This window comes from Phyllostomus hastatus, unplaced genomic scaffold (genome assembly GCF_019186645.2).
Source record: "Phyllostomus hastatus isolate PE091 unplaced genomic scaffold, TTU_PhHast_1.1 phas_scaffold_28, whole genome shotgun sequence".
NCBI lineage: Eukaryota > Metazoa > Chordata > Mammalia > Chiroptera > Phyllostomidae > Phyllostomus > Phyllostomus hastatus.
The window spans coordinates 23,524,382-23,550,127 of NW_025334022.1; the positions used below are offsets into that span (position 1 = coordinate 23,524,382).

At 41.7% G+C, this 25,746-nt stretch overlaps 1 protein-coding gene across 2 annotated transcripts; it reads right to left on the reverse strand.

Annotated features, from left to right (window-relative positions):
* Window positions 1-10,196: 10,196 nt before the first annotated feature.
* On the reverse strand, window positions 10,197-25,722 carry RNF113A (ring finger protein 113A). Of its 2 annotated transcripts, none has more exons than XM_045817715.1 (3): window positions 24,582-25,722; window positions 24,390-24,458; window positions 10,197-10,473 (listed from the first exon to the last, which is right to left on the reverse strand). In XM_045817715.1, the coding sequence occupies exons 1-2, from the start codon at window positions 25,573-25,575 to the stop codon at window positions 24,400-24,402; spliced, it is 1,053 nt and encodes a 350-aa protein (XP_045673671.1). In that variant the 5' UTR covers window positions 25,576-25,722; the 3' UTR covers window positions 10,197-10,473; window positions 24,390-24,399. The 2 variants fall into 2 exon arrangements, with proteins under 2 accessions (XP_045673671.1, XP_045673672.1); XM_045817716.1 differs by having other exon boundaries at window positions 10,197-10,484.
* Between the last annotated feature and the right edge of the window lie 24 nt (window positions 25,723-25,746).

The following is a 25,746-nucleotide window of genomic DNA, read 5'->3' on the forward strand; positions in this document are numbered from 1 at the left end:
TCTTGGCTGTCGTGCATAGTGCTACAATGAACATAGGATTTCTAATACCTCTTGGAGAGCCAGATTTCAATTCTCTTGACTCAATACCCAGAGTGCTACATCATATGGTAATTCCATTAACATTTTTAAACTATATTTTATTGATTATGCTATTACACTTGTTCCATTCTTTTTTTCTTTCCTTTATGCCCCTCCATGCTGCACCACATGAACTGTCCATGGGTCGTACATATAAATCCTTTGGCCTCCCCATTTCCTATACTATTCTGAACCTCCCCCTGACTATTTTCTACCTACTAATTATGCTTCTTAATCCCTGTACCTTTTCTCTCATTCTCTCCTCTTCCTGCTGATAACCCTCCATGTGATCTCTATTTCTGTGACTCTGTTCCTGTTCTAGTTGTTTCCTTAGTTTGTTTTTGTTTTTCTTTAGGTTCAGTTGTTGATAGTTGTGTTTGTTGTCATTTTAGTGTTCACATTTTTTATCTTCTTTTTCTTAGATAACTTGACCTTATCTGGGAAGCACTTTATCTGCCCTTCCATTCTAAATGATAGCTTTGCTGGATAGTCATCTTGGATGTGGGTCCTTGCCCTTCATGGCTTTGAATATTTCTTTCCTGCCTCTTCTTGCCTGCAAGGTTTCTTTTGAGAAGCCAGCTGACAGTCTTCTGGGAACTCCTTTGTAGGTAACTGTCTCCTTTTCTCTTGCTGCTTTTAAGATTCTCTCCTTATCTTGAATCTTGGGTCATGTAATTATGATGTGCCTTGGTATATGCTTCCTTGGGTCCAACTTCTTTGAGATTCTCTGAGCTTCCTGGAAGTCTATTTCCTTTGCCAGATCGGGGAAGTTCTCTTTCATTATTTTTTCAAATAAGTGTTCAGTTTCTTGCTCTTCCTTTTGTCCTTCTGGCACCTCTGTGATTCAGATGTTGGAACATTTAAAGTTGTCTCGGAGTTTCCTAAGCCTCTCCTCATTTTTTTGAATTCTTGTTTCTTCATTCTTTTCTGGTTGAATATTTACTTCTTCCTTCTTCTCCAAATCATTGATTTGAGTCCTGGTTTTCTTTCCTTCACTGTTGGCTCCCTGTATATGTTTCTTTATCACTTTGCATTGCCCTCACTTCCTCCTCTATTTTGCAACCATACTCAACCATTTCTGTGAGCATTCTGATTACCAGTGTTTTGAATTTTGCATCTAATAGCTTGACTATCTCCTTGTTGCTTAGTTCTTTCTCTGGAGGTTTGGTCTGTTCATTCATTTGGCCCTATTTCTTTGTTTCGGCGCACCTGTTATGTTGTAAGGGGCAGAGCCTTAGGTATTTGCCAGGGTGGGGCAACCCAGGTTGCTGTGTTGTGGTGCTGTCTGTGGGAGAGGGGTCAGAGAGGGAACAGTGTCGCTTCCTCAGCTCTCACCTTGCTTTCAGTGACTTCCCCCAGTACCCACAAGCAAATTGTGCCTTTCTGGTGCTGATTCCCAGGTGGGTGGGCTTGTGTATGTTCTAGGACCCCATGGGCCCCTCCAATGAACTCTCTTGTGAAGCTTGGAGTTTCTCCTGCCACTGCAGATCCCACAGGTTTTTATAGCCTGAGGTTCTGAGGCTTTATTTCCCTGCACTGGAACCCTGGGTTCTTCTGTGTGTCTCACTCCCTAGTTGTTCCTCCCAGTTCACCTGCATGTGAATATGGGACCCCTGTGTCTGCCAGCCACTGACTTGACATGTGTCCTCTCTGCCCCAGCTGCCTGTCTCTGCCCCTCCTACTGATGGGGGACTCAAATGTTGGAAAAATTTTAGTTTCAGGTAATAGTTAATAAGCTTAGAAATCAATGTAGATAAAAGCTATTGTTTCAGGAACTGAAGGTATGTCCCACCTTGACTCCAGGAGATGGTAAACAGTTCCACTGTTGTGCCTCAGGAGGACAGCAAGCAGTCAAGATGGCATCTGAGTCATTGTGCTCCAGGGAGAGATGCCCACAGCTCAGGACACAGATGAAAGAATGCTGCAGCTTTTTATCTGATCAACTTTTTCCCAGAATTCCAATCCCCTTACCCACACTTTTCTATTCCATATAAAAAGTATCAGTTTAAAATGGAATTTAAGATGGTCTATTAGGGTACGAACCCTCCGTCTTCTCAGGTAGTTGGCCATCTGAATGAAGTGCCCATAAAGATTCATTCCCTGTCTCTGCTTATTGGGTCTAGTAGGTAACAGGCAGCATGAACACTGGCTTTTCAGGTTTCACTTTAACCCAAAAAGTGAATATTTCTTCTTTAATTCCTTGGTGGTCAGACTTCCATTCAGTTCGATTTTCTGGCAGTTCTGGTTTGTTTTTTGTTTTTACACTGGTTGTTGTCCTTCTTTTGGTTGTGCAAAGGGGTGAAGCATATCTGCCTACACCTCCATGTTGGCTAGAAGTCTCATTTTTAATTTTTTGAGGCACCTCCATACTGTTTTCCTTAGCAGCTGCACCAACAGTATACAGTGGTTCCAATTTCTCCACATCCTCACCAACAATTCTTGTCTTTTGCTCTTATTGTTATATTTGTTGCTGTTGTTAATAGGTATCTAACAGGTTTGAGGTGATATCATGATTTTGATTTGCACTTACCTGATGATTATTGACATTGAGTATCTTTTCCTATATCTGTTGACCACTTGTATATGTTTGAGAAATGTCTAATCAAATCTTTAGCCCATTTTTTAACTGGGTTGTTAGTTTTAATTTTTTTTACTGAGGAGTTATAGGACTTTTTTACGTACTTTGGAGACTATTCCCATATCAGATATATAGTTTGCAATTGTTTTCTCCCATTCTATAGATTGCATTTTTACTCTGTTAATTGTTTCCTTTGCTGAAGCCTTTTAGGTTGATGTAGTTCTATTTGTTGATTTGTGCTTTTGGTGTCATTTCCATGAAATCATTGTCAAGACCAATGTCATAAAGATTTTCTCAGCCCTGGCTGGCATAGCTCAGTGGATTGAGCATGGGCTGCGAACCAAAGCATCGCAGGTTAAATTCCCAGTCAGGGTACATGCCTGGGTTGCAGGCCATGACCCCCAGCAACCACACATTGATGTTTCTCTCTTTCTCTCTATCTCCCTCCCTTCCCTCTCTAAAATAAATAAATAAAATATTTTTAAAATCGCTTGTTTAAAAAAAGATTTTCTCTTATGTTTCTTCTAGAAACTTTACACTTTCAAGTCTTATGTTTGAGTCTTTATTTTTAGTTGATTTTTGTGTATAGTGTAAGATAAGGATCCCATTTATTTTAAGTTTTTGCATGTGGATATTTAGTTTTCTGTGTCCTACCTTCCTGATGTCCAATCCAATGGTGAGCCCTTACCTTACTAGGCCTCTTGGCAGCATTTTTAGGCAGGAGAAAGCCAGGAAGGAGGGTACCCCAGAGGTGCCCCAGGGCTAAGACAAAGGACATCGATACAGGATTAGAGACACTGTTCCAAGACCAGTTGTTCCCACTTCCTGGAAAAGTACTGAATCATGGTGAATCAAGAATGCACCTATGCAGAAGATGCTTCAGTATAATAGCATTATAATGAATTAACATCGTATCACCCCCTCCCCCAGTGGACAATCAAAGAAAACCATGGGAGACCACATGTGCAGTAGCTTTAAAGTAATACAACTACTTGTACATGCACAATAAAACCCTGCCAAAACTAGCCAGGAAATATATGCCCTTAAGAATAGAATCTCTCCAGCTCCTGAGGTCAATCTCTGCTCAAAGCTGGCCTGCTCCCATGTTCTGTGGAGTGTACTATCGCTTAACAAATCTGCTCTCCCTCTTTCTGCTATAAACTCTCTATGTGTTCAGTTTGATTATTTGCCCATGATCACCAAGAACCTGGTTACCTGTGCCCACCTGTCATAAGTTGATATAGTTATCATCATGTTCTCCTTGTAACTCTTTCTTCCCTTGGCTTCTGGGACTCCAGGCTCTATTGGTTTTCCTTTAATCCCACCAAACAATCAGTCAGTGCCTTCTGCTGGCTCCTGCTCACTTTATCCTCTAGAGTCTGGAGGCTGGAGAGCCACAGGGTTTGGGCCTTGGACCGCTTCTGTCTGTGCACTCCCTCCCTCCAGGATCACATCCTGCCTCAGGTCTTTAAATGCCCCCTATGCACCAGCACTGCTGCCCTGGCCCCTGCTCAGGTTCCATGCAGACAGAGCCAGCTGCTTTCTCAGAGCTCCAGTTTGAGACATCTAATGGGTCTCTCACACAGCACGTCCAAACTGAGGTCCTCTTCATCTCCGCCCCCCCGCCCCCTGTCTCTTCCACCTCACTTAATGGCATCTCTATCCATCTAGTTGCTTGGGTGAAAACCCTCACATCATCCTAACACCTCACTTTCCTCTCATACCGCAACATGCTGTCTCAGCAAACACTCCCCATCCCATCCACAATGAGATCTCTACCCCTTGCTGTGGTCCACATGGCCCTCCTTGATGGGGTCTTCCTGTACCTCACCCACCCCATCTCCTACCAACTTCGCCCCCCACTCGACCCCCTCGTGCTGCTCCAGGACTTCCCAATCCCACCTGCTTGTTCCTATGTCACACCAAACACGTTCCCACCCCAGGGCCTTTGCACCTGCAGTTCCCACTGCCTGGTGTGACCTTTCCCCATTCATTAGCAAGGCCTGCTCCCTCGCTTCAGTCTGCTCAAATGTCACCTGGGCAGGAAGGTCTTCTCTGGCCACCCTTGTCTAAAACCACCCTCTGCTCCCTCTCTGTTACCATCCCCACTTTATTTGTATCCCTTCGCTCTGTGTGGATCTCTGCAACCAGAATGCAAGCTCCGTGAGTTAAGGGACTTGGTTTCTTCACTGCCGTCACCCCACCACCCAGTGTAGTGCACAGCACGCACATGTTGAGTCAAGGAAGGACTCCATCTGATCATGCTGCTCTCGCAGCTGAACATCCTACCATGCTCCCTCACATCTCCGTGCCTTTGCCCATGCTCTTCCCTCTGCTTGGAAGGCTCTTGCTCCTCCTAGTCTGCCTGGAAAACTCTTGCTCATCCTTCAAGGCCTGACCCAACTGTCACCACCTTTGTGAGCCCCACACCCCCAGGTAGACTTAGCCAGTTGCCCCTTGGTGACCCTGCAGCATCCTGTACGCGCCTCCGTTAATGCTTGACTCTCGTGTGATTTTTCTGTCTGTCTTCTCCAGTAAACTGTGATCTTCCTGGGGACAGATACCATGTCCTCTCATCCTGTTTCCCTAAGGCCTGGTCCAGTCCTTGCACAGCCTGAAGTAAATATTTGGTAAAGGATTGCCGACTGAATGAATAAATGAACTGTGGACAAAAAGGGGGCTACTTAATAAACCTGACAAGTTCATGGGAGGCCTGTGTGGTGGTGTTACAAACTCTGAGACCAAAGTAACCACATAGGATGGTCTGAAATGAAAGTTTTCTAATAACTAAAAGTGGTTCATGGCAGGTAGTCATGTCCTAGGGCAGTATTTTTCCTTAAGGTCAGTCAATCTTCACCTTAACTGATGCTGTCATTTTTTTGCATCTAAGATAACATACCTTTGGGGTATGAAAGTAATTTCCTCTCACCCTATTCCTCAAAGCACAACCACCATGGATCCCCTCATTGTAATTATTATGTTAATTGTTGACTGTACCCACAAATGTAGTAGAAGTATGTGTCTACGTAACCAAACAAAAAATGGAAGTCAGCTGCTCGTCATCACAATAACCAGACTTGTGAAGCAGATGGTGGTGTAAAAAAATAGTTTTTGCCCTGGCTGGCGTAGCTCCGTGGATTGAGCCCAGGCTGTGAACCAAAGCATCCATCGCATGTTCGATTCCCAGTCAGGACACATGCCTGGGTTGCAGGCCATGGCCCCCAGCAACTGCACATTGATGTTTCTCTCTTTCTCCCTCCCTTCCCTCTCTAAAAATAAATAAATAAATCTTTTTAAAAAAAGTAAAGAAATTTTTTAAAAAATTGTAAAGATTTTATTTATTTTTTAGAGAGGGGAAGAGAGGGAGACAGAGGGAGATAAACATCAATGTGTGGTTGCCTCTCACACCCATCCCTACTGGGGACCTGGCCTGCAACCCTGGCATGAGCTCTGACTGGGAATTGAACTGGTGACCCTTTGATGTGTAGACTGGTGCTCAATCCACTGAGCCACACCAGCCAGGGCAAAAAATAAAGAGGTTTTATTCAGGTGCTGTGTGATCTGGAGAATGGCAGACTCCTGTCTCAAAGCTCATCCCCTCTGGAAGACCAAGACAAAAGCCAGTATCAAAAGATACAGCTCCAATTTAAAGTATAGTACTTTGGAGCCTGCAGGTGGCTGCTAAGCAGTCATAGTCCACATTCAGGTAGCGTAGCTTAGTATATCTGGCTGCTGTTCATTTCACAGTCCCTCCTGGTTCCTGCATGTAGAACTCACGCAGCCAAGGGCTTGCAGCCAATAGGGTCACAAGGTTCTGTGCTCCTGGACGAAAGCATGCAAATGCACCTGCAAATGCATCACCAGGTGACCAAGAGTACAAGAGTAGCTCCCTGTGGGAAGCCACGGACAAAGTAGCTGCTAAAAACACAGGGTCCATGGAGAAGATAGGCCAGTGCACCGTGCCAGTGTAGGTCATGAGCCAGTGAGCCCCAAGCAAGATGCCTCTTTGTTCCCCTGGGATTATATTAGCTTGGGTGTGGGATGGACCGGGCACTTTCTCACAATGATAAATCAACTTCCCAAACTTTTGCATCCTTCCGGTGGTGGTAGTGGTGGGGGTCTACCTCCCAACTAATCTCTTCTTTTTCCAGGCTAGACTGACAGGTCTCTTTGGTCTAGTACCTCCCCCTGCACCATTTTGACTTCCGTGGTGCATGTGCCTACCTTACACTGTTTCTACCCCCAATCAGGTACCAGAAATGAGGTGAGGGCTTTTTCCTACCCAATTACCTTGCTAGCCTTCGTGTGCTCAGTTTAAGAACCTCCCCTTGCTGCCATCTTGGCTGATCGGGGAGACTCTCCAACATTCTGGACAGACTGTCTACCAATAACAATTATTTTTTCACAAATGTAAAAGAAGTGTGTGACTATACCCACAAATGTAAAGGAAGTTTGTGTCCATTCATTTTACTTTTATCCAGTCCCAGAGACTTCCACACTTTGCTTTCTCCTGACCCCCAATCTATATCACCAGTGAATTTCATGTAACTCCCTTATGCCTCCTTCTTTGATTGTAATGTATAAAATAAGGTGCATAACTGCCATTCTCTGGGAGCACTTTCTGAATCCTTTGACATTTTACTTCCCACTAATTGTTGTCAATTTGGCTTAAATTAACTCATAAAAATTCTTACAAGTTTGGATGTTTCTTACGTTGGAGGAAAGGAAGTAGAGAGGAGGGAAAGAGGGAACCATCTCTTTCCCTGTAGATGTCCTCAGGGTGCCTGAAAGCCCCACACTAGGGAAATTCCTGTGTTTTCCAGATCAATCTTGATACCCTACTCCCTCACCCAAACTTTCTGGAAATAAGTACTAACCTCTTTGCTACTGTATGGAAGCAGAATTTGTCATACCAGAATATGTCTCCTTGACATAAGGATTATTTTAGGCTGGTTATCTTTAAGACACAGCAGACGTGGGAGAAGCTCTGAAAACCAAGTGGAAGTAGCCCTTTGTAAAGGACATTTGTTTTTAATGGAAATCTCCACCTGTACCAGCATTTCCTTCACTGGACCCGGCTGGCCTTCAATATCAATGGAGAAGGCACGGATTTACATCTGCATAACAATATTCTCCTTGTTTACTGTGCTTTTCCTTCCTGGTAACCTCCCTTAACTGTCTTCACCCCTAAGGTCTTCTTTTGTCTTTAGGTGAAGGTGGTATTTATGGTGCTGTCTTCATCATTTTGGTGAGAGTTACTCAGTTTTCCTGGGTCTGTCCCATGTATACAGGAGGTATGCATGTTACTACAGTTTGTTTTTCTCCTGCTAATGTCTCTGTCAGGTTGATTAGACCAACTAGAAAAACCTTGAAAGGTAGAGTAGAATTTTTCTTTCCTGACAGTATTGGCAAGTAAGCCAGAACTAACTGGTTGGGGCAGCACTAGCCACTGGAACTGCTGTAGCTGAGAATGATGCGATGTCTGACAAAATGCTGCCAAGAGGTAAGTATTCATATCCTATCAGCCTCTCTGATTTCTGTCTGTAGGGTTTTGTGGAAGTTAAGTGTTGACAGTCCTTTCCCTAGGTTGGCAGGAGAAAATTTGTGAAGCTAGCTTCTTAGGCCTAGTGACTCTTGTTTCTTTCTTTTTCCATTGATCACCCTTCCTGAGATAGTTTTCCTTTGTCCATATTGTTTGTCTTGTTCTATTTTGAGAGCTTGGATTTGACCTCCTCTTTCATCTCTGCCATCCCGACACAACAGTGCACAGATTTGCTTGCATTTGGCACCAAGTCATATAGACTGGGGGTTCCAGGAAGCTGTATCCAGTAGGATTGAAGGACAGGAATACCTGGGACTTGACTGGGCCTCTGCAGCCACTTGACTGGCATTTTCTCACCTTTTTATCCAACCATGCTAGCTCTTAGGGGAATTTGTCATGAGGGATGCCAGTCCCTAAGGGGCCTTTGCCTTCTCAACCTTTGTTGCTTTACCACCTGTAATAATGAAGGACTTTCGCTGTCTCAGGACTATTCTGGGAGTGAGCCTGAATCCTTTGCACTCTCTTGTGAACTGCTCTTACTTCCTTGATTAAGCCAAAACAACAGCAACAACAACAACAAAACCTTATTGGTTTCAGTCGCTATTTAGATTAATTGATCCTACTTGTGAAATGGTCAGATGATGGTATCCTTTGAATTGAAAAAACTTCTAAATTGGAAAATTTTTAGAGAGTTCTCATCATAACCACTGTTTCATTGGTACGTAAAGAAAGATCAAATTTCAAAAGTGTATCCAAAGAATTATAATGACTAGCCTTACAAACCAAAATCAGGTTGAGAAGTCATATTGAATCTGCTGTTTCAGCTTCCCTCATGGGTCTTATAGATGCTAATAAAAGCATTAATTAATAGGAGAATGGGAAGAGGCCCAGGAAAGTCAAGACACTCTTGGATTTTTTTTTTTACAAAAGGGTATTAAGAAATAAGGTAAATAGTGCAAATATTGATAGGGACAAATGAAACATGAAACAGAAAGGGAAGGTTCACAGGACTCGTCCTAGCAGGGCTTATCCCATTTCTTGAATGGGGTTCAAACCTAAAGTTGGGCAAGCCAAAGAGATCCCTGTATAGTCCCTCAGCATTAAAGGGCCCCGGACATGTCATATCTATTTACCACAGTGTGAAGAAATTAAAAAAGCCAAAAGGCAAAAACTATAATGAGATATCTGACCAGCAATGTCTTGGGACAGCCATTAGGCTGATTGATCAAATTAAAGATCAACAAAAGGTCATTGGTGAATCACGGACTTGCAGCTACAATTAGACTGATAGGACATAAAAATATATGGTTAATAAGAATATGAAAGTTGGATTGTTGAAGCATGTATTATGTAAAGAAGTTATGTTTTTACCTGAATGTTTAAATAGGAATGGATATTAAATATGACTGGGGAACATTTCTACTTCTCAGTATTGTAAAACTAAAGCGTATTGATTAAATCTTAATGGACGCTTTGGATAAGAGTTCATTCACCTGGCACACAGCAGAACTTTAGGGGAACTCACTTTAGATGCAATATGGATCCAGCAGCAAAAACCTCTGAGGAACACTGGACTTTCTGTTGAACTCTCAGTAGTGTCAGGCTTGGCGGACTACCCAGAAAACTAGAATGTTGCCCAAAGACTAATGTCATGTCCCCAGGAAGGATGTTAATGAATGTACAGAGTGTGATACCAACGTGATGTTATCTGTTAACTTACGGATGCATTGTTCTTTCTGTGGTCTACAAGACTGTCCATCCTGTTCGCCCCTTACAAAAGGGATTCCGTCCTGGGAAGGGGGTGGGTTTTTCTCCAGCCAGCTACCAGTGGGAACAGTTGCTTTGCCCATGTAAGTTTCTCCTTTTAAAGCTCTTACGAATTTGAATAAGGCTATATTCCCTAAGGCTATATGTCAGTTCTTCAGAATCAGTGCTGAATTCAGACTTTTGTGGCTGTTCCCCAAGAAGAGCCAAACACAAAAACACCAAGAACTGCAGTGGAGGAATTAGGGTAGCTTTATTGCAGGGCACCATGCAAGGAGAACTAGAAGCTATCACTTAAAAACATGGATCACCAATGGCTTACAATTGGGGTATTTAAAGGCAAAAAAATAACGAGTAAGCACGAATAAGGGGTTCAGGGTTGTGGGCTGTGTCAATTGGTCAGTTCTTGTGCAAGCTTCAGCAATTTTCTTAATCTCATTTTAGTTCTTGGTGGCATCCTGTCCAGGGTCTTCGTGACTGTGGCCAGGTGATCTTTTCTGCTTACAGATTTCTGCAAGACATCTCGGGATTGTGAGTCAGTGACATTATGTTAAGACAAGACCAAAAGCACAGCTATATATCCCATGCTTAACAGTTTACATTCTTCTATTATCTTAAGCAAAGTATACTTTAATATTGTTCCTGAAACTTGCTTTATATGCAGGCCTCAAGGCCCTAGGATATAACTATATTCCAGTGCAACCAAGACTCTTAAAAGAGCTAATTTAATAATTTCAAGTAAAAGCTAAATTCTAGTATACCTATTCTGTTATGATTTTCTATCACTTTCAACAGTTCACAGTTACTTAGTTTTCATTAGAAATTGAGGTTTTTAGGGGCTAAAAATCCAATATATGTAATTGAAGCTACTAGGAATACATGAATCAACTAAGAACACAAGAAAAGTAGGATATATTTTCAGTAATGGAAGATATAAAGTATAGAGATTCAGTTTTGAGGGAAATTATAAGAAAATAAGTTTGTCCTAAAATAAGTTGATTATTTCAGAATGGTTAAGAGAACAAGAGACAAATTAGACAGGACAAGGAAAGTTGTATAAGGTTTGTTGCATCTGGCAATATATTAAAAACAGCATACACCATGATCAAGTGGGATTCATTCCAGGGATGCAAGGATGGTACAATATTTACAAATCAATAAACATAATACATCACATAAACAAAAGGAAAGACAAAAATCACATGATCATATCAACAGATGCAAAAGAAGCATTTGATAAGGTACAGCACCCATTTATGATAAAAAGACTCAGCAAAGTGGGAGTACAGGGAGCATACTTCAACATAACAAAGGCCATTACGAGAAACCTACAGACAACATCATACTCAGTGGGCAAAAACTAAAATCTTTCCCACTATGATCAGGAACAAGACAAGGATGTCCACTTTCACCACTTCTATTCAACACAGTATTGGAAGTCTTACCCAAAGAGATTAGACAAGAAAAAGATATAAAAGGCATCCAAATTGGAAAGGAGGCAGCAAAACTATCATTGTTTGCAGGTGACATGATAGTGTACATAGGAAACCCTATAGACTCCACCAAAAAACTACTCGACCCAATAAGTGAATTTGGTAAAACAAAGCCAATACTCAGGAATCAAGGGCATTTTTGTATACCAACAGTGAAATATCAGAAACATAAATCAGGAAAAAAATCCCATTTGCTATACCAACAAGAAAAATAAAGTACCTAGGAATAAACCTACCTAAGGAGGTAAAAGGCCTGTATTCAGAAACCTACACAACACTGAAGAAAGAAATTAAGGTAGACATGAATAAATGGAAATGTATACCGTGTTTGTGGATTGGAAGAATTAACATTATCAAAATATCCATACTACCCAAAGCAATTCATAGATTCAATGCAATCCCTATTAAAATACTGATGACATGTTTCAGAGATATAGAACAAACATTTCAAAAATTTATATGGAACCAAAAATGACCCTGAATAGCTGCAGCAATTTTGAGGAAGAAGAACAAAGCAGGAGGGATCACAATACTTGATATCAAACTGTATTACAAGGCCACTGTAATGAAAACAGGCTGGAACTGGCATAAGAACAGACATATAGATCAATGGAATAGAACAGAGAGTCCAGAAATAAACCCAAGTCTCTAGGGTCAATTAATATTTGACAAAGGGGGCAGAAGCATAAAATGGAATAAAAATAGCCTCTTCAACAAATGGTATTGGGAGAGCTGGACAGCTACATGCAAAAAAAATGAAAACTCAACCACCAACTTACACCACACACAAAAATAACTTCAAGGTGGATAAAAGACTTAAATATAAGTCGTGACACCATAAAAGTCCTAGAGGAGAACACACGCAGAAAAATCTCAGATATTCCACACAGCAATATTTCCACTGATATGTCCTCAAGAACAAGGGACACAAAGGAAAGAATAAACAAATGGGACTTCATCAAAATAAAAAGCTTCTGCATAGCTAAAGAAAATATCAGCAAAATGAAAAGGGAACCAACCATATGGGAAAATATATTTGCAAATGATACGTCAGACAAAGGTTTGATCTCCAAAATATATAAAGAACTTACATGACTTTACTCCAGGAAGACAAAGAACCCAATTAAAAAAATAGGCAAAGGACCTGCACAGATACTTCTTCAAGGAGGCCATACAGAGGGCCCAGAGACATATGAAAAGATGCTCAGCATCACTAGCTATCAGAGAGATGCAAATTAAAACCACAATGAGATACCACCTCACACTGGTGAGAATGGCCATCATAAACAAATCAACAAACAACAAGTGCTAGCAAGATTGTGGAGAAAAGGGAACCCCAGTACACTGTTGGTGGGATTGCAGACTGGTGTAGCCACTGTGGAAAACAGTATGGAATTTCCTCAGAAAACTAAAAATGGATCTGCCTTTTGACCCAGCAATTCCACTGCTAGGAGTATACCTTAAGAATCCTGAAACACAAATTCAAAAGAACGTATGCACCCCAATGTTCATAGCAGCACAATTTACAGTAGCCAAGTGCTGGAAGCAACTTAGGTGCCCATCAGTAAATGAGTGGATCAAACAGCATGGTGCATTTATACAATGGAATACTACGCAGCAGAAAGAACGGAGTTCCTGCCCTTTGCGACATAATGGATGGATCTAGAAAGCATTATGCTAAGTGAAATAAGCCAGGCAGTGAAAGACAAATACCATATAATCTTACCTATAAGTGGAACCTAGTCAACAAAACAAACAAGTAAAATAGAACTGAGACATTGAAAGAAAAGAACAAACTGACAGTGATTAGAGGGGAGGAAGGAGGGGGAAAACAGGGGAAGGAAGAGGAAGGGCCCTCAAGGAACGAATGTGTATAAAGGACTCATGGAAAAAGCCAAAGGGGGGTAGAATTCCAGGTGGGAGGTGGGAGTGGGTGTGGTAGGGGAAGGTGATGGTGGGAAAATGGAGACAACTGTACTTGAACAACAATAAAAATAAATAAGAATTATTTATTTATTTTTAAATGAAAAAAAAAAAAAAAATAAGATTCCATAAGAAAAGCAAGAGCTTGTGGCATCTGAACCAAGACTGCAGTCTCCATCCCCCTTCCCAATCCAGTGAGATGGAAACTCCGTTCCAGAGTATAGGCGGAAATACAGGACTATCTGTTCAATGCAGCTCCCAGTTAGGGGGCTATCTTCCCAGAAGGGGAAGGACATCAGTTTTTCTCATTCTGCTTTCAGCTACCTGTGGCTGAGGCTAAGTTCTAGGATAGTTCAGGAGAGAGGTGGGCATATCCCTTCTTTCAACTAGCCCCCTCTAGTGGGACAGGGACTGTACCTTGAGCATGGTACAGCAGAAAATAATGGGGCCCTGATCCCCCCTGCCTGGCTGGTAAGATGGTTCCACAGTGGCAGAGGCAAGCTGTGAACTCCCCTGTCTCCCTTAATACTTGGGTCCTAACATGGTGGCATTACTCAGAGATAAGCAAGTCACTCACCCCACCTCCAACTCCACAGACTTGGCTTGGACATTTTTCCTGGGGGGAGAAGCAGTGTACAAAATAGATAGCTCCTGATCTCTTTCAAAGGAACTAACTACATTTGCAACACAGGGTGGTGGTCAAGTTCAAAGATATTCTCTAAAACAGTGGAAGTTGTGGTGAAAGGTAATGTGGAGGAGGTTGTAGATTCAGTAGAGATATAGGCTAAATTGTAGGCCCAGTAATCTGCACAGGAGAACTGGGTAAAGAGACAGGTGGGAGAAACATTCCAAGGCTAAGGAAAAATTTTAAACACTGATCTAGGGAACTTCCTTCAAGAGAGCTCCAATTTGATTGGATTAGATTTTAGAGCGATTTATGCCTGAGGGTATTCTTAGAAATAACAGAGCAATTATTCTACAATTGGTGAAATTTGACAAATAAGTGTGGTCAGGAAAAGAAACAAAGAGAAATCTGTCAAAACCACTGTTGAATCAGGGTGCTGTGGCACACCAAAGGCCGCACCCCTTGAGGGCCAACATCAGAAGCTTAACACTGGTGGATGGAGGCCGGGGAAGCAGGGACAGAATTCAGTAAAATAACTCAGCCCGTCACAAATAATAGTAAGCCCTGAAGAGAGAGTGGATGGGCCTGCAATGAGTCAGTTTAATATGCAGGGCCTCGCACAAACAAAGCCCCCTTTTTATAAAATCTCTTATTACAAAATCATAAGCATGTAATTCTGTAACATAACTATCACATTCAAGCACAACATATGCCCTTCTAGCTGAAATGTACAAATTAAAACTATGAATCATCACACCCATATTATTAGCTACCAACCACACTCAAGCAGGCCTTACTTCTGCTGGATCCTGTATTACCTAAAACGTCCAGTTTCCAACAAAAATATTATGAGATATGCAAATAATCAGGAAAGCCTAACCTGCACACTAGGGGGTGGCATGGAGAGGGAAGCAGGTAATAGAAACTGCCTTTGAATGCCCAAATGACAGATTTAACAAAGACTTCAAAGTATCCATTATAAATACATTCAGAGAATTAAAGGAAACCATGAAACCATGATTAAAGAAAAAAGACAGGTATGATAACAATGTTGTATCAAACAGATAATATCAATAGATTAAAATTTATATAAAGAACCAAATGAATATTTTGGAGTTGAAAAATGCGGTAAATGAAATGAAAACTGTATTAGAGGCGCTCATGTTAGTGTGGTAAGTGTGTGGTAACTCTGGATGGTGTGCCTCAATGGATGGACTGCTGGCCTGTGAACCAAAGGATCACTGATTCGATTCCCAGTTAGGACACAGGCTTGGGTTGGGGGTTTTAGGCCAAGTCCCCAGTAGGCGGTGTGCGAGAGGCAACCACACATTGATGTTTCTCTCCCTTTCTTCCCCCCACCCCCAAATAAATAAATAAATAGATAGATAGATAAATCTTAAAAAATTTTGGAGGGGATAATTTGGGAGTGAGTTGTCCCACCCCCACACCAGGCCACCCCGCAGGGTTTCATGCCAGAAAGTTAAGTCCTCCTAACTCCTAGGTGCAAAAACCAGTGGGGACTCATTGGTGGAAGAAACTTCTGGAGTCCTAGGCAGTTCCCCTTAAAGAACCCACACACAGACTTAATCAGACTAACTCCCTCTGAGCTCCAGCACCAGGGTAACAAGCAGCTTAAAAGGCACCAGTGGCAAACAGGGAGGAACTAAAGTATCTGGCATCAAGGCAGGAGGTGGGGGACAGCTTTCTCTAAGACAGAAAGGCAGGCAGAGGCCATTGTCCCTCTTCTGAGCTCTCTACCCACAGAACCACACAGTGCCATATCTGAGAGTCCATCAAGCTGGCTAACACTGTTTGTCCCACTTTGGAGATCCCCTGAGATTCTGTCCCACCCACTTATGGGCCCATTCAAACTGTTAACCCTGAGTTTTCAATATGAATAGCTGATCTTGGCTCATGCTTCTCAACTTCCTAAATCCTATGAAATAAGCAACAGCTGTCCTCTGGAAAGCCCCCAGCTCCCATACCTCTTGTTAAGTGGTCCCAGACCTGGCACTAGTAGCAACCAGCCTAGATTCACAGCTTGGTTTTGCCTGGGAATCTCTAAGCCCAGCACAAGCAGCAGCCATCTCAGATTGCTTTATAGCTTAGGCAGAGTGGCCTGGGAAGAACACAAGTGGGGGCTGACCTTGGCTTGTACCACCTGGAAAACCCCACAACTTGCCCACCCACTGCACAGCTACAGACTGTGTCGGAGCACCACTACCCTGCCTGTGCACAGCTGATCCTCCATGAAGGGTGAAGGTCGGTGGTCAGTGGTCACAGCCAGTCCTTGTAGCTGACTGGCCTGGGTAAATCCCTCCCATTGATCTGCCAACAGCAATCAAGACTCAATTACAAAAGGAGGGTGTACTCAGCCCAGATGAATGGCACACTTTGAGTACCCATCTTGGATGATAGGGTAGGCTGTGCCACTGGACCCTACAGGACACCTACTACATTAGACCACACTACCAAGACAGGGAGTCATAGCAGCTCTATCTAATACATAGAAACAAACTCAGGGGAGGCTGTCAAAATGAGGAGACAGAAAAGCATGGCCCAAATGAAAGAACAGATCAAAACTCCAGAAAGAGAACTAAATGAAACGGAGATAAGCAATCTATCACATGCAGAGTTCAAAACACTGGTTATGAGGATGCTCAAGGAAATTTAGTAAGGACCTCAACAGCATAAAAAAGATCCAGTCAGAAATGAAGGATATACTAATTGAAATAAAGAACAATTTCTAGGGATACAACAGTAGAGTGGATGAAACTGAGAATCAAATCAATGATTTGGAACATAAGGAAGCAAAACAACAGCCAATCAGAACAACAAGAAGAAAAAAGAAAAAAACAAAAATGAGGACAGTGTAAGCAGCCTCTGGGGCAACTTCAAGAGGTCCAACATTCACATCATAGGGGTGCCAGGAGGAGATGAGAAGGAGCAAGAAATTGTAAATCTATTTGAAAAAATAATGAAAGAAAATTTCCCTAATTTAGTGAAGGAAATAGACATGTAAGTCCAGGAAACACAGAGTCCTAAACAGGATGGATGCAAAGAGGCTCACTCTAAGACACATCACAGTTAAAATGCCAAAAGTTAAAAATAAAGAGGGAAGCTTAAAAGCAGAGAGAGAAAAGCAGTTTGTTACCTACAGGGGAGTTCCCACAAGACTATTAGCTGATTTAGAAGACTATTATCTTCTAGCCTTAAACTTTTAAGGCTAGAAGAGATTGGCAAGAAATACTAAAAGTCATGAAAAGTAGGGACCCACAGCCAAGATTGCTCTGCCCAGCAAAGCTATCATTTAGAATTGAAGAGCAGATAAAGGTCTTCCCAGACAAGGTAAAACTAAAAGAGTTCATCATCACCAAATTATCATATGAAATGTTCAAGGGGCTTACTTAAGAAAAATAAGATCAAAACCATGGACAATAAAATGGCAATAAGCACTGACCTGTCAACAACTGAATCTAAAAAACAAACTAAGCAAACAAGAACAGAGACAGAATCATGGATACAGAGAGCATTTTGATGGTTGTCAGATGGGAGGGTGGTTTGAGAGAATGGGTGAAGAGGTAAGGGGATTAGGAAGTACAATAGGTAGTTACAGAATAGCGATGGGAATGTAAGTACAGTATAGGAAATGAAGTAGCCAAAGGACTTTTCTATACATGACCCACGGACATGAACAATGGTGGGGTGACTGCCTGAGGGAGTGGAGGGTGCTGGGTGGAGGGGGCAAAGGAGGAATAATTGAGAGAACTATAATAGCATAATCAATAAAATAATAAATAAAAATATTCACAGACAAAAAAGATTAAAATAAATGGAAAAGCATCATGTGTTTATCAATTGGAAAGTTAATCTAAACATTAATTAATAGTGTTAAGATGGCACTGCTACCTAAATTGATCTACAGATACAATGCAATCTCTATCAGAACGCAAGCTGAAAAAAAATCTCAGTTCATTTATTTGTAAAAATTGATAAGCCGATTCAAACATTCATAAGGAATTGGCCCTGTCCACTGTGACTTAGTGGGTTAGGCATCATCTTGCAAAGCGAGGGGTCGCTGGTTCAAAAATGTGTAATGAATATCCATAGCATCATTATTCATAATAGCCAAAATGTGGAAACAACTGAATTGTCCATCAAATGATGGATAAACAAAATGTAGTATATCCATACAATGGGATATTACTTAGCCATATTAAGCAATGTACTGATACATGCTACAACATGGATGAAATGTGAAAACATGCTAAGTGAAAGCAGTCACATAAGACCACATATTATATGATTGATATTTGCCCAAAGAGGCAAATATATAGACAAAGGAGAATAGTGGTTCCGTATGGGGGTGGGGGCAAAGGGGAATGATGGAGAGTGACTCCTGATGGGGATGGGTTTCTTTCGGAGGTGTTTAATGTGTTCTTGAATTCGATGGTGATGCTTGTATAACCTTGTGAATATACTAAAAGCCACTCAAGCATATACTTTAAAATGGTGAATGAGATATGATATTTATATGATATGTGAATTATGTCAATGAAGGTGTTACAAAAGAAGGTAAATGGGAGATGTGAAAGGCAAGCTATTAAGCAGACGTTATCCTTGCTTTGGTGAGAGGGAAGGAGTGATAAATCACTAAGAGGAAGACTGGGTCAACAAAGAAACAAGCAAGGTGATGATCACCATAAAAGTCAGCAAGTGGTTACCTATGGGCAGAAGGGGGAGGAGTATGACCTGGAAAATGATGCATGAGGGGCTTCCTGAGTGTTGTCAGTTTTGTATTTTTAATGGTACAATCAAATATTATTTATTCCACAGTTGTAAAATGCTTTGTAAATACTTTCCCTTATATCTGTTAGGGTGTACACTTTCTGATCACATTTCAAATTTGATACTAAAGCAGAATTAAGTTTCTTTAAGCTAAATTTAGTAGTATTTCTTTAAATTTGTATATATGGATGCTTCTAACTTGTCCTGACACTTGACTTTTGCATTTTCCCTTTGTTGTGCTTCAGTCCCTGTTGTAATCTGCAATACAAAGAGAACTCCCAGGAAAGAAATAGTATTCTTTTTGGCCACCGTGTCTTTATCCTTCAGCCATCTTGGACTGCTCTGAGTTCTGAGCTGAAACCAGTCTCTCACTTCAGGTTCTTGGTTTATACTGGCTTGGCCAAAAAGTCTGTTTAATTTTTTCCGTAAAATAAAAGACACATTTTTCATTTTCACCAATAACTTTATTGATTCAGATATTTTGAGTATGTTGGCTATCTCTCACTATTTGCTTCCAGTAGGTAGAGGCAGGGGTGCTGCTAAACACCTTCCAATGCATAAGACAGCCCCACAGCAAAGAATTGTTTGGCCAAAATGTCAATAGTACCAAGAAACTTTGCAAACCACTTTTGACATGTTCGATCAGTCACAGCACCTTCTCATTATACTGCACAAATCTTTTTGTGCATTTCAGTTGCATTTTTGCCTTTCTTGAAATAATAAAGCATAATATATTGAAAATGTTTGTACTTTCTTTCAACTTCAATATTAAAATGGCTGCACAAAAATTCACCGATTTTAATAATTTTTAAAAAATATATTATTTTATTTATTTATTTTTACAGAGAGGGGAAGGGAGGGAAAAAGAGGGGGAAAGAAACATCAATGTGCAGTTACCTCTCACACACGCCCAACTGGGTACCTGGTCTGAAACCTGGGCATGTGCCCTGGCTGGGAATCGAACCAGCAACCCTTTGGTTTGCAGGCTGGCACTTAATCCACTGAGCCACACCAGCTGGGGGGTAAGTTTTTTTTTTATGCAGACTGGTATGACATTTGTCACAATATACTCTAATAAAATTGTTTCAAATGAAGTTAAAGACAACTAAGCACTACTAGAGCCATTGTGTGGAAAAAAACTAAATGAACTTTTTGGCCAACCCAATACGTGTAACTCTCTGCCTGGGATAATTTCTCTCCTACTAGGGTCATTTCCAAGGGGAAACTCCTCTGACCTCAGACTAGGTTAGCTCCTTCAGAGTCCAGCTGCAATCTCATCTCTGTTGGCATGTTTCCCCCCCCCCCCAAATAAATTAAAAAACAATTTAAGAACAGCTATTTCATTTCCACCTATGAAGAAGTCGCAGCATTTGACTAAAAGTGATAAAAAGACGTCTGACTTCAAACAAGAAAGAAAAGCTAAGAGCTCTTATAATAAATAAAAAGGCACATTCTTGAGAAGAATCAGTCCTGAATTGTTAGCCTCCGGACTGGTCCAAAATTGTAATCCTGTAGATGACTGTTCCGACTTTTAAAAAATGTAATCGTAAACTTGTAAACATGAAAAACACTTTGAGTACACCATTGATTTATGCACTTTTGTGGAGTTATTATCACTTTATGAATATGCTGAATGCTATGGATCCTGAGAACAATGCTTATGTGCATATAGTTTGTATATTCTCTGAAGATTCACAGACAGGTATTAAAAAACATGTGGAATAGTAGACAAATGTTATCTTTCTCCTCTTCTCTCAGCTCTATAAGATTAACTTCTTGATACATGCTTTTAATCCCATCCCATCTCAATTCTAGCTACCTTTTAGAATTTAGGCATCAGCAGCATTCTTTCCCTTTCATCTTGTTTTCTCCTGGACCCTTTCTCTCAGCTTACATAATATATAAAAACAATTCAATGTTATCTTTTTCTTTCCCCCTGAGAAATATAACTTTACACTGTTTATTTAAACATAGTGTAAAAAATCTCAAAGAAATTCAAGACATAAAAGTCCAAAGAGAAAAGTGACCAATTCCCTAGACTCACACCATCAAAAGTAAGCAATGTTCCAGACACCTTTCCAAGGAGGACATACAGAGAGCCCAGAGACACATGAACAGATGCTTAGCATCACTAGCCATCAGAGAGATGTGAATTAAAACCACAATGAGATACCACTTCACATCAGTGAGAATGGCCATCATAAACAAAGCAACAAACAAGTGCTGGTGAGGTTGTGGAGAAAAGGGAACCCCAGTACATTGTTGGTGGGAATGCAGACTGGTGCAGCCACTGTGGAAAACAGTATGGAATTTCCTCAGAAAACTGAAAATGGAACTGCCTTTTGATCCAGTGATCCCACTGCTGAAATTATACCCTAAGAATCCTGAAACCCCAATTCAAAAGAATGTATGCACCCTAATGTTCATAGCAGCACAATTTCCAATAGCCAAGTGCTAGAAGCAACCTAAGTACCCATCAGTAAATGAGTGGATCAAAAAACTGGTTCATTTACACAATTTAATACTACCCAGCAGAAAGAAAGCAGAAAGGGTAGGACCCTTTGCGACAGCATGAATGGGACTGGAGAGCATTATGCTAAGACAAATACCATATGATCTCACATATAAGTGGAACCTAATCAACAAAACAAACAAACGAGCAAAATGGAACCAGAGACCTGGAAATAAAGAACAAACTGACAGTGATCATAGGGAAGAGGGATAACAGGGAAAGAAGGGGAAGAGGCAAGTCAAGGAACATGAATAGAGGACTCACAGGCATGGACAAATGGGGTGCGGATAGACTGTAGGGAGGGTGGGGGCAGGGGAGAGCAACTGGGAAAAAGGTGGGACAACTGTAACTGCACATCAATAATAATAAAAAACTAAGCAATGTTCCCATTTGATGACTATTACTTTAGACATTTTTCTATTCACTGTATATCTTTTTCCATAAAGCTTTATTCTGCCTCTGAATAACTTTTTTAGTAGAAATTCTCAGGAATATTTTAAAAATTGAACCATTTTAATGATTCATTTGCTACTCATTACCATATTTCTTTCCATGAGACTTTTTTTTAAGGGGAAGGGAGGGAGAAAGAGAGGGAGAAAGAAAATCAATGTATGGTTGCCTCTCATACGCCTCCTACTGGGGACCTGGCCCGCAACCCAGGCATGTGCCCTGACTGGGAATCAACCGGTGATCCTTTATTTCACAGGCCATCATTCAGTCCACTGAGCCACACCAGACAGAGCTCCATGAGACTTTTTAAGAACACTCTTCCTTTGCCATCCATGGCTGTATATGCTTCTCTTTCTTGTTGGGCTCTTTTTGTTTCATACCTTAAATGCTCTTTCCTGTGTGATGCTTTCTTAAGCCTTTTCCCAGTAGGCCTCTTAAGTATCTCATTATCCCCACTATACGTTTCACATTGTGTTATGGAATGTTTCATATTAATACACTGAGAAGAGTACAGCATCTCTCCTATGGTTTTCCTTTTAAAAATGAATAACCTGAATTTAATCATAAGGAAACATCAGACAAAGCAAAACTGGGAGGTAGCTACAAAATAAATGACCAACACTCTCCAGATGTGTCAGGGACATGAATGACAAAGACTGAGAGTTCGTCCAGAATAACAGAGACTAAGGAGACATTACAACTAACTGCACTGTGTGACCCTGGATGGCACTGAGGTCCAGAAAGAGGACATTAGTAGAGCAATTGAAGAAATTTGAATAAGGCCTATAATTTAGTTAATAGTGTGTACCAGTGGTAATATTGTGATTTTACTAATAGTAGCAGTTGTGTGGGTATAAGAAATCTGTTTTTTCCAAATTTATAATTTCAGTGCAATACCAAGAAAAATTCCTGCATATTTTTGCAGAGGTTGACATGATGAATCTAATTTTTTAAAAATTGATTGATTTTAGAGAGAGAGAAGAAAGGAGGGAGGGACAGGGAGAGAGGGGGTGCAAGAGAGAGAAAGAAAGAAACATCAATTTGTTGTTCATCTTATTGATACATTCATTGGTTGATTCCTGTATATGCCCTGACCAGGCATTGAACCTGCAACCTTGGCATATGCAGATGATACTCTCACCAACTGAGCCACCCAGCCAGGGCCTAAAACCTTTATGGAAATCCGAGTAAAGAGGCATAAACAAAAAAAAAATGTTTTTACCATGTATCAAGTGAATTTGTAATTCTCAAATCCAACAAAACTGGGATCGGGATTATCTAGGTCAACTCAGTGCACTTCTTTCCCTTGTACTCCTCACACCTGTGACTGTTCGATGTCCAGCTCCACGAGTACAGGCTGTGTCTATTTTGTTTGCTAATATCCCCTATGCCAAGCATAGTGCCTGACACAGAATAGCTCCTCAAATATCTTTAAATGGACTCATGGTGTGAATAAAAAAAAAATAACAATGCTAACCTGCAATTTATTCTTGCATCTCTCTCCTGGGATCAGTCCAAATTCTAGCCAGATCAATAAAAATTTAGTAATCATTTGGCAAAACTGGCCTCCCTACCTCTTGTCATCCATCTCCCTGCAATCTATCTGATAGCCTGCAACCACAACATTTTTAAAAAGTCCAATTGTGTTCCTTTCCCCAAACTCTGCTATTTCCCCATTACCTACAGGATATACTCAAGCTCCTCAGCTTGGATTTAAGGCTTTGGCCCCACACTCCCTTTTGAAACCTTTCTGGTTTATTAAGGGCTTATATGCCAAGCACTAGGCTAGTCATAGGAGTTCACAACTTAGTTGGGAATACAGATATATAGTAGTGCGTGACCAACTATATTACAGGGTTTGTGCAGACACAGTTTCAGACAACATATTACAAATATAGTGGTGCCTCGGTACTTGTTAATTTGTTCTGGAACTCATGAGTACCGAAACCGACAGGTACTGAATGCTGAAGCATTTTCTCTTGTGGGGCGGTGGCGTGACTCATACAAGTTCTAGCAAATGTGCTGAGGCCCAAGCAAGTGCCCAGTGCTAAAACATTTTTTTTTCTGACCAAAATGTGAAGAGTACAGGGTTTGATGAGTTCTGAAGCAGACAAGTACCAAGGTATGACTGTATTAGGCTTTTGCCCTCTGCATGTTCAAAAGTTCAGTCTAGGGCTGCAATGTCCAATAGGGTGGCTACCAGCCACATTTCAAGTGCTTAACGGCACATAAAGCCAATATCATATTGGACAGCACAGCATAGATCATTTCAATCATCCATGGAAGGACGGAGGTTACTGTAGGTGCTTAAAAAGAGGGCAAGGGCCATTTTCAGGGCCATTTTCCATACATGCATTCTGTGGTGCTAGCCACCTGTCCCGAGCAAACACATCTTGGCTGGGGTGTATAGCACAGGCTCCCAATAAAGATAATGCATAAAATAAATCATAAAGTGATACAGAAATGTGATATAACAAATAGGTTCAGTTCTTCCTTTCACACCTTTAGTCAGAAATTTCAAGCGAATTCTAGCTCTTTCCCCAAATTTCTCCTATCTTTGTAGTTTATTACAAAGAGTTCTGAGAAGTTACACACAGACAGCATTTATACTAGGTAAAAATACAGATTATACCTACCTTGATGCTTTCACAAGCCATCTATCCAGGAACCTACTTCACCACCTGCCTTTTCCTCTGTCACTTTCCCTAGAAAGGAAGGACACAAAGTAAGATTTCCAAAATATTTATTTTGATATTGGAGAATAATGGGAAAACTAAGTAATGGGAACTGGACCCTCATCGGGGTCTTCTGGAAAAAATCATAAGTACCATCCTCTTCTGCAGCCTGATGCTTATCCAGTTTAGCAATCAATTCTTTCGCTGGATTGAACACGCCATTGGTCTGCTGGTCACAGACGTAGCAGCGCGGGGTGGTGCGGAAATGCTGCAGTGCACAGCTCTCGCAGAAATAATGCCTGCACTTGGTGACAACTGGGTTTTGGAAGGTCTGGCGACAGATGAAACACTTGAATGGTATTTCCTCATCATCGCTTCCCACTTCATAGTTTTCGTCCTCGTTGACACCATAGCGACCCTCATCAAGCTCACGTTCGATCTGCCACCCATGTTTGTAATCTGATCGGTCATGGAGAAATTTGCAGCTGTCTCCGAAGCCGCAAAAGCCTGTCTCCTTGTAGTCCTTACAAATGTCAGGCTGGTAATCCCAGCGCACGGTGGCACGTAGATGTTCAGGAGCTCGGATGGGGCCCTTCCGCACCATTCCGGAGGAAGCATTGCCCATAGACGTATCCTTGGGCTTCATGTATTTCTGATAGTTATTGATTCCCCGATAGATCTTGTCATCTTCCTTGCCCCTCAGCTCCTCCTGGATTTTCTGGCTGCGCTCAAAGATGGCTTGTGCGTCACGCTCCTTTTCTGTGTCTAGCTCGTAGACAGCAGTCGCCCCCATATCCTCTGGCCCCACGGGTTTCGCCGAGCGGGTGGACTTGTAGAACACTCGGAGAGCCTCAGACTTGTTCCCCTTCCCCTCCTCCTCCTCCTCCTCGCTACTCAAGTCGCAGTAAAGCACCTTCTGTTTACCACTGCCACGGGTCTTCTGTATCATGGGATTGTGGGTCGCCCGCTTCTTTTCCCGGCGAACCACAGTGCTGCCTTCGTCACTGCTGCTGTTGCTGCTGTCTCCCGGCTCTTGGTCGCAGATCGGGCGCTTCCTGCGGCCTGCAGGCCCCTTTCGTCCAGGCTTTTTGAACAGGAAGGTGCATACCTGGTCTGTCGCCTTTCCTGGAGAAAGTTGCTCTGCCATTTTTAAGTCCTGAGCTCCAAAACGGCCACGGGGTTCTGAGTGGTGTGGGGGTTGCTTCGCGTTACCGCACACCCGGCTCCCCGCTGAAAATGGGAGCACAATGCGCTGCAGAAAAACTGCGGAGCATTGAGATGAGACAGTGCGTCACCGAACAGCCCTGCCGGCCACCGT

Bases quoted from the DNA above. Each gene is read 5' to 3' on its own strand.
- RNF113A (XM_045817715.1), bottom strand. From the start codon at position 25,575: ATGGCAGAGCAACTTTCTCCAGGAAAGGCGACAGACCAGGTATGCACC. The intron at 24,459-24,581 runs GTACTTATGATT...CTTCCTTTCTAG, and splicing joins TCAGGCTGCAGAAGAGGATG to GGAAAGTGACAGAGGAAAAG.